The 13,226-nt window shown below is 42.2% G+C and overlaps 1 protein-coding gene across 2 annotated transcripts in view; it reads right to left on the bottom strand.

Moving 5' to 3' along the window:
• VWA3B (von Willebrand factor A domain containing 3B) overlaps window positions 1-13,226 on the bottom strand; it is a 224,117-nt gene that overhangs the window by 74,785 nt on the left and 136,106 nt on the right. For both annotated transcript variants that reach the window (XM_017871854.1, XM_017871853.1), the window contains exons 15-19: window positions 10,830-10,960; window positions 8,964-9,121; window positions 4,434-4,553; window positions 2,726-2,813; window positions 2,474-2,630 (exon numbers count right to left, since the gene is read on the bottom strand). In XM_017871854.1, coding sequence (XP_017727343.1) covers window positions 2,474-2,630; window positions 2,726-2,813; window positions 4,434-4,553; window positions 8,964-9,121; window positions 10,830-10,960 — 654 coding nt within the window. The remainder of the gene's footprint in view (window positions 1-2,473; window positions 2,631-2,725; window positions 2,814-4,433; window positions 4,554-8,963; window positions 9,122-10,829; window positions 10,961-13,226) is intronic.

Here is a 13,226-nt window from a genome sequence, read left to right as displayed (position 1 = left end):
TAGATTCCTAGTAATATATGAATTCACTGGGGTAAATATAAACTCTTAACATTTTATACTAAGGATGCACCAATTTATACTCTCACTAGCAGGATATAAGTGTCCATCCGACCCTATCCTTGCCATTACTGTTTATTGGTGATTTTTAACCTTACTAATTTGATGGGGGAGGTGGTGTCTAATTGATTTTCAATGTGCATTTTTAAGACATAGAGTTGGTTACCAGTAAAGTTAAATATTTTTGTATACGGTTTTGACTTTTTTTCTTTTTTTCTCCTAAATTTTCCACTGGGGTATTTGTCATTTTCTCATTCTCTTATGGTATGGATGTGTGTGCATGTGTGTTCACACACAGAACACTGATTCACACACACACAGTCATTTATACTGATACATACATGTAAGATATCACTCCTATGGCCCTTTTTGTCTGTCATATATGTTGCAGGTATTTTTCTGACATTTGCCTTCATTTTATTTACATGTTTTTAAGCAAAATAGCATTTTTACTTCCTCAGCCTGTGAATCTTTCCTTTGTGGTTTCTTCCTTGGATTTTATGTTACTGCTTCCCTATCCTACCATATTTTTTTCAAGAAATTTACTTTTCACTCTAACTCAAGTTGTTGGGACATTTAGAAGGAGACATAAAAAGCCCAGGAAAATTCTATTTCTAAGTAGAGTTCAGTAAATATATTTTGTCCCAAATAAAACTCAAGACTAGTAATATAACTGCAGGGAATATGAAGGAGCTGTCCCCAAACCTCCTAGAAGAAATAAATCAGTGTTCAGTTTCTCCCTGTTGCTTCTAGAAGAAGTCAAGTTCAAGCAGTGAAGTTGACATCTGACTAATCAGGTATAAATCAACACTGCCAACCACAAGGGTAACAGCCAGGAACAGGAGCATTCACCTTGAGGCAAAGTAGCCAGGAACCAGCCTAGAGGAGAACACACACACAGCCTCCGGAGGGAGAGTCGCTGGTCATCCCAACCCGGCAGGCAGGTGGGCCTCCATGGGTGATAATTTTTTAAACGTGCTAATAGAAAAAAATTCACCAATTCATCTGCTTCTTCCAGTACATCAAACCTCAGCTATTTCAAGGTCAGTTAGAAAAGGTCTTTTCATTTTTTAAAAAACTTTCTCCTGCCTTTGATCTTTTCAACTTCTTTTTATGGAAAATTTCAAATACACAAAAAAGCAGAAAGAATAGTAAAACGACCCTTCTCACCAAGTCTTACCCAAATGCAACAATGATCAACGTGTGGTCTATCTATTTCATCTACTCCCCTTAGCCCGCCACACTACTCCACCACTCCGATTACAATAAAGCAAACCCCAAGCGTACCCAAGCATCGCATCATTTCCTCTGCAAAGATTTCAGCATGAGACAGGTCTTTTAAGGATATTGTTTCCTTTCAGGGACTGCAAAGACTGAAATGTTTCTATTTAAATCGTTAGTTGCTGTTGTATTTGCCAGGAAGCACTGAGGTTCGGTCTTCATGTTCTCATGGTTTTGGTGTTCTTCATCCCACTGCAGTCTGACCCGAGATTAGCCGTCCCACTGGAATTATTCTTGTAAAGATGAGCACCTCCTTGTTGCCAAATTCAGTGTTAAGTTTTCAGTAGTACTTCCTTGGCCTTCCTCCACATTTAACCCTACCACGCCCACCCATTGGAAGCTGTTTTTCTCCTCTCGAGACCCACCTAGGACAGTCTGGTGGTTCTTTTGTTAACATGTGGCTGGCTCGTGTGCTCTCTTAACTTTTTCCTTTGGAGGCTTTTGATGCAAAAGATGCCACTCCATTTAGGAAGAGAAGGTAAGCGAAGGCAGGACATAATCTCTCGCAAGTCATCCCTTTCCTTTCATAAGGGATGATATTTGATGTTCACTCATGACGCTGACCTAGAGTTTTCAATCATTTTTTCAGTCCCACACTTCTATCCATTAGCAACGAGCCACCGAGTGCCAACCCAACCGAGATCAGTTTCCTCTCAGCTTAAAAAGAGAATTCTTATTTTCCTTGTTTTTGAGACAAGATCTCTCTTTGTCACCCAGGCTGGAGTGCAGTGCTGCAATCACTACTCACTGCAGCCACGATCTCTCAGGCTCAAGTGATCCTCCCACCTCAGTCCCCCAAGTAGCTGGGGCTACAGGTGCATGCCACCATGCCTGGCTAATTTTTGTATTTTTTGTAGAAACAGAGTTTCACGATGTTGCCCAGGCTGGTCTCAAACTCCTGGATTCAAGGGATCCGCCCACCTCAGCCTGCCAAAGTGCTGGGGTTACAGGTGTGGGCCACCGTGCCCAAATTCTTAAGAGCCTCTCTCTCTCCCTTTTACTGCCTTTACAAATACATTTTCCCCCAATGGCTAAAATACATTTCTGTTACAACCATACAAGAAATTGGACTACTTTTTATTTGAGCAGAAAATGAAAATGGCCTCAAGTAGGGACGCAGAGACAATCAGTTTACCTCATCAAAGACCTTAGACATGACATGCTTGTCCAGGACGGGAACATAGGTGGAGCTGTGGGGGACCGCTGCCACTGACAAGGCATCCATGAGGGTGAGTTTCTTGGCAACCAAGCCATAGGTCTTGAGCCAGTTTTCTGAAGACACATCTGAAGAACTGAGAACACAAGGAGGTGGTGTTTTTAATTTTTCAACTTGATGGGTCACCAACGAAAGCATAACAGACTGTCTTTGTCAAATTAAAGAACTCACTTGTGGTCGTAAACCTGGCTTCCTTCTCGGGTCACCCTTTCTGACGATGTGTCATCAAGACACTCCCCAGGCAGCAGGATGCTCATTTCTGTGGAAGGGGAAGTGGCAGTTGTGTATTTTCCTCATATACAGGTTTTACATAAAATGCAAAGGGATCACGCTTGTCTCAGTTCAGCTGTGACTGAGAGCCAATAAATGGACCACATTTCAGAGAACCTATCCTGGTTTGTCAGAGTGGGCTCTCAGGCAAGATTCCCTTGCAGTTTATACTATAGACCAATGCATGGGTAAATACAGCACTACCACTGTTTTGAGACAATGAGATATATTCATTCTTTCATTCAGAAAACACACCTCTAAAAAGTGTGCAATAAAAATACCATTAACCGATGATAGTTCAATATTGACCTTTTGGACTCTCCCAAATTATATAAGAGAGCCTTGATCAACATTTTAATTTCTGATAGATTGTTTTGTGGTTCTTCAGCTTTCTGTAGAAAACCATAAAACCTGTTAGGTCCTGTTTAGTTGTAAGTTCAAATTTTCAAATTAATATTTGGGGTTTTAAATATATCCTTATATAAATGTGTATTTATAAATGAAAAGGGGTATTTGTTGAATGAACAGCATTCAGAAGGAGGTGTGTTTGGGCGTGAGCTAGTTAAATAGCGAAGAACTCATATCCCAGTCATCATTTGATAAGCCCTTTAAGGAATGTAGACAACTTAGGAAATACGGCCAGTTAATTGAAAGTGAGCCACTGTGCCTGGACAAAATCCCAGCACTCTGGGAGGCTGAGGCGGGTGGATCACCTGAGGTCAGGAGTTTGAGACCGGCCTGACCAACATGGTGAAACCCTGTCTCTACTAAAAACACAAAATTAGACTGGCCTGGTGGTGGGCACCTGTAATCCCAGTTCCTCGGGAGGCTGAGGCAGGAGAATCGCTTGAACCAGGGAGGCAGAGGTTGCAGTGAGCCAAGGTTGCAGCACAACGCTCCAGCCTAGGTAACAGAGTGAGACTCTGTCTCAAAAAACAACAACAACAAAAAAGTGAGGAAAAGATACCACACAGATCAGCACTGAAGAAAACAGAGTTCAATTGAACTATGACTGTGCCGCCACAGGGGTACATTTGCCACGTGGCCACTTCCTGCTCCCTAGGGGACTGTGTGTATATGTGTGTGTTTAACTGGGATTTTTAATTTATCAACTATTTGAAATATAAGAAAAATGCTACGGGCATCAAACATTTCAAAATTTATTACTTTAAGATTAATAATTTTATCAATAGTAATAACAATTGAAGGAAAAATCACATTTTCTTCATATGCAGTCCCCAAAAGGCTGACAATTTGGACCAGAGAGGGGCTCATCTGGTAGCATCATCCATTGAAGAAAGGGAAGGAAAAAACCAACTACGAAATATGACAGTTTCAAAACCAAACCATGAAGGGACAGCAGCATGACCATAGTTATGTGAGCCACGTGTGTATTAAACACCCAGGCACCATAAACACAAGGCCAGCTCTCAGACAATCCAGGTCATAAAGCAGGCAGACCTGACTTACAAGGGATTCCTTTGAATAGGAAGCAATCTGGGCCCATTTAAAATATGATTTCACCGACATATCTACACGCAGCTCTTTCTGCAACAGATACACTGGGGAAACGGAGGCTGGTTGGCCACGGAGACCCTTTCTGGCTTGCCTTTGTCACTTAGAGCAGTCCTCTGGCTGCTGGCATTGGAGAGGCCGTCCTTCCTTTCACCACCAGCTGAGCTCCTGAGGGAGGACATCTGACTCCTGAGCAGGCTGGTTTTGGTTGATTCTGTTGGTATCACAGAGAGAAGAGTTAAAGGAATTGGGGGTGGAAGGAGATGCTTCATTAGATACAACTATTTTATCAGCTCCTTAAAGTAAGAATGCAACTTTAGTTTCCCAACCCTCCGAGGATGGTGCTGTCACAAACTGAAAGTGGCTGGGATGTCTTGCTCCCTTTATCTGAATTGATGTTGGGCCCCTCCTGGAGAGACGTCAGCTTCCACCCTCATTCAGGCTGCCGGCAGAACTCAGCTCCTTGCAGTTGTAGGGCTAAGGCCCCGTTTCCTTGCTGGCTGTAGCCCAGGGCCTCTCTCAGCTGCTTAAGGTACCCGTATTACTTCTCACACGACTCTTTCATCTTCAAGCACATTGAATACCTCTTGTGGTTCAAATCTCTCTCACTTTCTCTTCTGCCACCAGCTGGAAATAGCTCCTGTTCACGATTCCCACAGTTACACTGGACCCACCTAGATAACCCTGTCTAGGTCAGCATAACCTGGTCATGAGAGTGACGTGTCATCATATTCAAACGTTGCAGGGTTCAGGGCAGGACATCTTTGGTAAGCCATTCTAGAAATTCTGCCCACCACAATTGCTGTCCGGATCTTTGTTTGTGTTATTTTCTACCCTCTGATGTGTCCCTTCTACAGGCAAATGACAACTTAGCAAATATTGACCTTGAATCTGTGTGCTTTAGAGGACAATGAGCCTGTGCCAAATCATGTTGATTACTTTTTATATTTGATAACATAAACCACACTAATTGTAAGTGTAGTCTGTACTTCATAATTGGGAGGCTTTAGACGTACCTTGTTCCAAGGCTTTATGTCAGCATTCGTGAATGAAATGTGTCTGTGTTTTCACTGAGAGGACATATCCTGTCCTACAAGAAATTAGACAGAGCAAAGATTGGCTAGTAATCTGCAAATGGGTAGCTTTCACACAGAAAAGTAACACCAGTGGTCTCCATGCATAGAGAAGGAGGGTGCTAGATGGTAATCACTGTTTCTCTAGGCAACAAAAGGGTAAGCCCTGCCTTGGTTGTCTCTGTACCCAGGAACTAAGAAAACTAAATTTTCTTAGAAGTTATGTCTGTGAGAAAAAGAGATAAACAATCCGAATCAGAGAGCTGAGCTCCTGCCGCTGTCCACCCTGGCAGGCCACCTGGACCAACACTGCCAGGCAAAACAATCAGATTTACGTGAGCCAAATGAAAATGAAATTTAGCTCCCCAGGTCTCCAAACATAAAAACTATACCATTCCCAGAGGCTGCAAACACAGAATGAAACATTTATCTAGCAGTGGAGTCAAGCATTTAGCTCCTCCCCTGACTCTGTAGGATCAGTCATGGCTTTTCATCACTCCTCTACCTCACAAATGGAAACAAAATAGAAACTCAGCATATGATTGTCTCCCGATACCAAGCATCCCAAATCTAAGTGAAATGGTGGCAGTGACAATTGGCCATTAAAATGTTTAAGACAAGTAGCAACTCTGGCAAAACTCAGGTTCACTGGAGCAGGCAGGCAGGACTGGAAAAGGGGACCCAGCCACACAAGTGGCCAGTGTGGGAAACCTGTTTCTTCCCATGTACGATGCTGCTCCCTTGTACGGAGGGAGTGGGAGCATGCAGACAGATCCTGCAGGAGGGCCAGTCTCCAGTTAGTGGCCCGTTCCGGGAAGCCTCTTGGTCCCTGTAGGTTCAAGGCCCTCCTCCCTGCCAGCAACGTGGGGACACCCCAGAGACAGCACTGGGGGCAGCTGCTGCAACTCTCCCCTTGGAGATATCTAACATCCTGGTCTGAGGGGATGCCTGCTGCCACCTCAGGCAGCACCAGCAGGGAACAGTAGGAGCCCTAGAAACAGCAGAAACACAAGCACCAAAATATTAACAATACCACAGAGCCTGTGAAAATTAAGTTGCCATCAGAACCACAGCCCACAAAAGTAGGTCAAGGCCACATGCTAAATTTAAACGGGTGACTACTTCCTAAAATAAAATACTTAAATGAGATGCAGAGTAACTAACATAATAGACAAAATGTCCAGGATACTATCAAAAATCACCCATCATATCAGTAACTAGAAAAACAATCTCTCCTTCAATCAGAAAAAGCAAACGCATGATGCCAACACCAAGAAGAATCAGGAGCTGGAACTATCTGACAAGGATTTTAAAGAGGCTACCCATAAAAGTCCTTCAACAATCAATTATACATTCTCTGGAAACAAATGAACAAATAGAAAGAAAAGAAAGAAAACCTCTAGCTAGATAGAAAAAAGACAAAAAGAGAGAAGACAGATGAAAGCACTAATATTGAGAGTTCATTGCTAAAGATCTTGCAGCCATTAAAAAGCTAACAAAGGGATACAAAAAACCACTTTGCCCTCATAAATTTGATAAATTAGAAACAATAGACCAATTACTCAGAAACCACAAACTGCCAAAACTCGACCAACCTGAAATGGACAATATCCTTAAAACCACTGCAGAAATGGCATTCATCATGAAAAATCTGGAAAAGAAATCCCTAGGCCCAAATGGCTCCATGATAACTCTACCAGACACTCAAAGCAGAATTACATCAATTTCTTCCAGGAATAGAAGAGGAGGGACAATTTTCCAACCCATTTGGTGAGGACAGTATTAGCTTGATACCAAAGCTGGATGAAGACAGTATTTAAAAAGAGAAATAAATAAAACTATAGATCAATAGCTTTCATGAACTTCGATACCAAAATCCTCAACAAAATACTAATGAATGGAATCCAGTGATGCATTAAAAGAATTACACACTGAGACCAAGAGGGAAATATTCCAAGATATACAAGGCTGATTCCACATTTGAAAATCAATTAATGTCATCCACCATGTCAATAGACTAAAGAAGAAAAAGCCTGTTTCAGTTGACACAGAAAAAGCATTTGGTAAAATCCAGCACCCATTCATGATAAAAACTCCCCGAAAGCTGGAAACGTGTGGAACTTCCTTAACTGGATAGAGGTTTCCTTTAATCTTTTTCTAGAAGTTTTATGGTTTTCCGTTTTACATTTAAATCCATGGTCCGTGTGAGGTTAAGGTCAAGCTTCTTTTCCTTTTTTGACTGTAGATAGTGCTTCAGCGTCTTTGTTGAAAAGCCTTTACTCCCTCCATTGAGTGAACTTTGCACCTTTGTCAGATCATCTGGGGATATTTGTGTGGGTTAAATCCAGGCCCTGTTCCACCTATCCCTCTGCTAACACCATGCTGTCTTCATTAACGGGGTTATGTGATAAGCCTTAATATCCAGTACAGTGATTTTTCCAACTTCATTCTTTTTCAAAATTATTTTAGCCATTGTAGAACCTGAAGTTTCTGTATATATTTTAGAATATGCTCGTATATGTTTATAAAAACATTTTTGGGATTCTATTAGGAATTTCATAGATAAATGAGGTGAGAATTGTCATCTGTCACACCAATTCATTCAACCTCTGAACACAGTATCTCAATTTATTGAGGTCTTTAGTGTCTTACAGAAGAATTTTATAATTTTCAGCATACAGATTCTGTACATACTTTGTTACATGTTCACCTAATGTATTTTATCTGGAGCAACTATGAATGGCTTTAATATAGGTTGCTGTATGTTCACTGTTAGAATATCAAAATGCAACTGGTTTTATGTGTTCTGTAGCCAGAGACCTTGCTGAACTCGGTAGCTCTAGGACTTGTATTTTTGGTACATCCCTTGCTGTTTTCTACATAGACAATACGATATCTGCAAACGGGGACAGTTTTATTTCTTCCTTTCCAGTCTTTCCTGCTTTGTTTTTTCTTCTTGCCTTGCTGCAGTGGTTAGAACTTCCCGTGCTACGCTGAATAAGGGTGGTGACAGTAGGCATCCCTTTCCCCAGTTTTAGGGGGAAATAATTCAGTCTTTCACCACTTAGTTTAATTTTAGCTGTAGGAAGGGTGTGCAAGCGAGGTGGGTGTGGTTATAAAAGGGCGGTATGAAGGATTCCCGTGGTGATGGGACTCTTCTTGACTGTAGTGGTGGAAACACAAACCTATACATGTGATCGAACCACGTAGACCTAAACATAGACTGTCAGACACACACAACACACACACACACTCACACAGGAACAAGTAAAACTGGACAATTTGAATAAGACCTGTGGATTGCATCAATATCAATATCCTGGTTTCAATATTGGACTATTATTTTGCAAGATGTTACCACTGGGGAAACAGGCTGAAGGGTAGGTATATAAAAGATCATGTGAATGTACAATTATTTTAATGAAATTTTTAATTAAAAAAAACCCACAGGTTTAGTGCTTCTTAAAAACATTACATGGGTTTAGTTTTATTCTATCTTCTTGCCTTGAAGAGAAACCAGCGAAGAGTCAAGCCATTTTGTTCACTGATACCTGCGTGGAGGACTTTCTTTTTCTGAATCTTTTGATCTGAAAGGTCCCATGGTCCCTTCAACCTCTTCAGGGCTGAAATTTGTGTTGAATCGACATCAGATTGAGGCTTTGCACATTTTTCTGGGGTTGAAACCATAGAACAGATCTCCTTTTGATGCCTGTTTTGATTTAGATAAAAAGTAGAGCAAAAAAAGAAAGAGAAGAAAATTTCCATCAAGAAGGCAGAGTGAAGTCAATACATTCACGTTGAACACTGCAAACTTAAAGAAGCGAGCCTTCCCCCATCCAGGTTAATATAAAAATAGTCATTTATCCCTGACCAATGCAGAAGAGTGGACAGGGGCCCAGCCTTGGAGTCAGAAGATACAGCTAACATCACAGGTCTGGTCCTTCCTGGCTCTGTGACCTCAGTCAAGCAACTCAATCCTCTCTAAACTTCTTCACTTTCCTCATCAACTGCAGGAAACGTGACCTATACACCTATATAGTGACGACATGGGGCCGATGGGAGGATTCGTAGCGGGGAAAGCCTGTTATAAACAAGTAAGCACTGCAGAAACCCACTCTCTAACCAAAGTGTCTACCAGCAAGCACTTCCAAAAGCTAGAGAAAGGAACTCCTGCCTTGGACCTCCCATGCCAGCACCAGATCACAGGGAACCATTCTGGAGAATGGAGGGATCCCCGAAACGCTGGAGTGTTTTCCCAGACATGACCTTCTCTGAAGCTCTGAAGACAGCAGCCACACAAACGAAAACTTCCAGAGCAATCTTCTGCTCCAACACTGTGACGTGTGCCCTCCCTGCTGCACCACTGCCCCTTGACACTTCCGTGGAGCACCTGCCCCGGGTTCCACAGCCCTCTGTGGGTCTGTGCCCCCACTGTGCCCCCCCCACGGCAGAAGGAACCAGGCTGACATTCATCTCTGCACCCCAGTTCTCTTACTGCATGGTTTGTACTCAATAAATGGCTTCTTATTTACTTGATTCTTAGTTTATTTGTTCAAAAATTTGAAGTTTAGAAGCTGTCTCTGTGCTTTCACGAATACTTAAAAAAATAATGCCATAAAATCTCATTATAAGATGGCCATTATAACATTTACCTCTTTTTACTGGTTCCACAGTCATGCCCTACCCTAAGCCCGTACAAATGCTTAATTTGCTAACAGGAAGAGAGTGCATTTTGCTGAACAATAAATTCTGATTAATAAATGTATTTTCTTTTTTCCCCCAATTTTCTATCATTCTTTGAACTAAAAAAGACACTCTGGCAGGGTAGGCTGTGATACTTGAATATCTGGAAAATATTAAATCATTTTAACAAAATTTGACCAATTTCCGGAGTGTTCGGGGGTGGTTCTGACTTTGTTTAAAAACCATGAAATAGAAATATATTAGAATATAGGATGGGGGCAGTCATGAGAAATCATCTATCCCAAACCCACCACCACGGCCACCATTTTAAAGATGAGGAAACAGAGGCCCACGCAATGGAGAGGTGTGAAGGGAAGTTTGGGTCTCCCCACAGTCACGCAGAGGGAAGTCCAGGCCTTGGCCTCTGGATCCCTGAGTCAGAGCTCCTTCCCCACACAGCGCTCCTCTCTGCCCTGTCAGTGCTTGGGTCTGGGGGCCCGTTCGCACTGCATGGATAACATAAAGGGGAATATGTGGCCTCCTCAAGCCCACGATTAAATTGCTATTAAATTATTAATTCTCTTTGCTTAAAAAAATCCTAACTTAATCACACTATGTGATTCTTTTCACTAACAGAAATTTCACAGAGCATTTCAGAAAGGACAAGGGCCTGGGGGCAAGCCCCGCTCTCAAGAGGCCCCAGCGCAGGGAGACAGGCGGGCAGGCGTGCTCACTTGCTGTCTCCATCCTTTTCCGCATTGTACCACCAGTCCATGATCACGGACTCGGAATAAAGGTCTCGCATCTTCTCCAGGTCACGGTGACCTTGTTCCATTTCCTTAACTAAAAGAGTCAGATCTTCATTCTGCCAAAAGGAGAAGTGAATATGCTATAAGACTAGATAAAAAGAGCTCAAATGCCAAACATGTTTCTTTTCTTTTCTTTTTAGAGACAAGAGGCTCACTCTGTTGTCCACGCCGGTCTTGAGCTCCTGGGCTCAAGTGATCCTCTCATCTTGGCCTCCCAAGTACCTGGGGCTACAGCACACGGCCAGCAAATGCCAAACATTTCTAACAGAAAGCCAACTGTATCAGGAAAAGAAGAATCTAAAGAATTTTATGTTGTTCTTACATATCTCATTTTTAGCCAGCTTTATTGATGTGTAATTCACATACAATAAGCTGAACATCTGTAAAATGCACCATTTGAATAGTTTGACTTTCCCACCTGTGAAATCATTCTTACAGTCAAAATAATGAACATGTTCATCACCCTCCAAATTCCCTTGTGCCCCATTGTAAATCTGCCCATTCTCCTACAAGCCCTCTCCCTCAATTCTCCAGGAACTACTCATTGGCTTTCTGCCACTACACATTAGTTTCAGTTTTCTAGAATTTTATATAAATGGAATAACACAGAAATTACTCTTTTCTCCTGACTTTCTTCACTTATATAATGTGGGGAAAAGAAAGATCAGACTGTTACTGTGTCTACATAGAAAGAAGTAGACATAAGAGACTCCATTTTGTTCTGTATTTGAGATGCTGTTAATCTGTGACCCTACCCCCAACCTTGTCCTTGCAAGAGACATGTGCTGTGGTGACTCAAGGTTTAAAGGATTTTGGGCTGTGCAGGGTGTGCTTTGTTAAACAAGTGCCTGAAGGCAGCTTGCTGGTTAAAAGTCATCACCATTTTCTTAATCTCAAGTACCCAGGAACACGTACACTGCCAAAGGTCGCAGGGACCTCTGCCTAGGAAAGCTAGGTATTGTCCAAGGTTTCTCCCCATGTGATAGTCTGAAATATGGCCTCGTGGGAAGGGAAAGACCTGATCGTCCCCCAGCCTGACACCCGTGAAGGGTCTGTGCTGAGGAGGACCAGTACAAGAGGAAAGAAGGTCTCCTGGCGGTTGTTGGCAGTTGAGATAGAGAAAAGCACTTGTCTCCTGCCCGTCCCTGGGCAATGGAACATCTCGGTGTAAAACCTGATTGTATGTTCTGTTTACTGAGAAAGGAGAAAACCGCCTTAGGGCGAAAGGCGGGACTTGCTAGCACAATGCTGCTCTTTATGCACAAAAAAGGTTTATGGAGATGTTTACATATGCCTATCAAGGCATAGCACTTTTCCTTAAACTTATTCATGTCACAGAGATCTTTATTCATATGTCTTACTGCTGACTTTCTCCCCACAATGATCCTATTATCCTGCCACTTCCTTTTCTTTAAGATGGTAAAGATAATTATCAATAAATACCAAGGGAACTCAGAGACTAGTGACGGCATGGGTCCTCTGTATGCTGAGCACCGGTCCCCTGGGCCCACTTTTCTTTCTCTATACTTTGTCTCTGTGTCTCATTTCTTTTCTCAAGTCTCTCGTTCCATCTAACGAGAAACGCCCACAGGTGTGGAGGGGCAGGCCACCCCTTCAATATAATTATTTTAAGATTCACCCATGTTGTAGCATGAATCAATAGCTCATTCATTTCTTATTGCTGAGCTGTGTTCTATTGTATACCACTATTAAATACCACGATTTACTTATCCATTCACCTGTTGATGTTGTTTTCAGGTTTGGGCTATTATAAATAAAGTTACACACATTTGCATACAAGTCTTTGCATGGACATCGGCTTTCATTCTTCCTGAATAAATATCTAGGAGTAGAATGATTGGACCACATGGTTTGTGATGTTAAGGTCCTTCACGTCCCTTGTAAGCTATATTCCTAGGTATTTTATTCTCTTTACAGCAGTTGTGAATGGGAGTTCACTCATGATTTGGCTCTCTGCTTGTCTGTTATTGGAGTATAGGAATGCTCGTGATTTTCGCACATTGATTTTGTATCCCGAGACTTAGCTTAAGTTGCTTATCAGCTGAAGGAGATTTTGGGCTGAGATGATGGGGTTTTCTAAATATACAATCATGTCATCTGCAAGCAGAGACAATTTGATTTCCTCTCTTCCTATTTGAATACCCTTTATTTCTTACCCTTGCCTGATTGCCCTGGCCAGAACTTCCAACAGTATGCTGAATAGGAGTGGTGAGAGAGGGCATCCTTGTCTTGTGCCAGGTTTCAAAGGGAATGCTTCTAGTTTTTGCCCATTCAGTATGACATTGGCTACGGGTTTGTCAT

The sequence above is a fragment of the Rhinopithecus bieti genome, unplaced genomic scaffold (assembly GCF_001698545.2).
Source record: "Rhinopithecus bieti isolate Rb0 unplaced genomic scaffold, ASM169854v2 scaffold_6935, whole genome shotgun sequence".
Classification (NCBI taxonomy): domain Eukaryota; kingdom Metazoa; phylum Chordata; class Mammalia; order Primates; family Cercopithecidae; genus Rhinopithecus; species Rhinopithecus bieti.
Note: the sequence above shows the minus strand (reverse complement) of the source record. Positions and strands in the feature narration are given on the sequence as shown.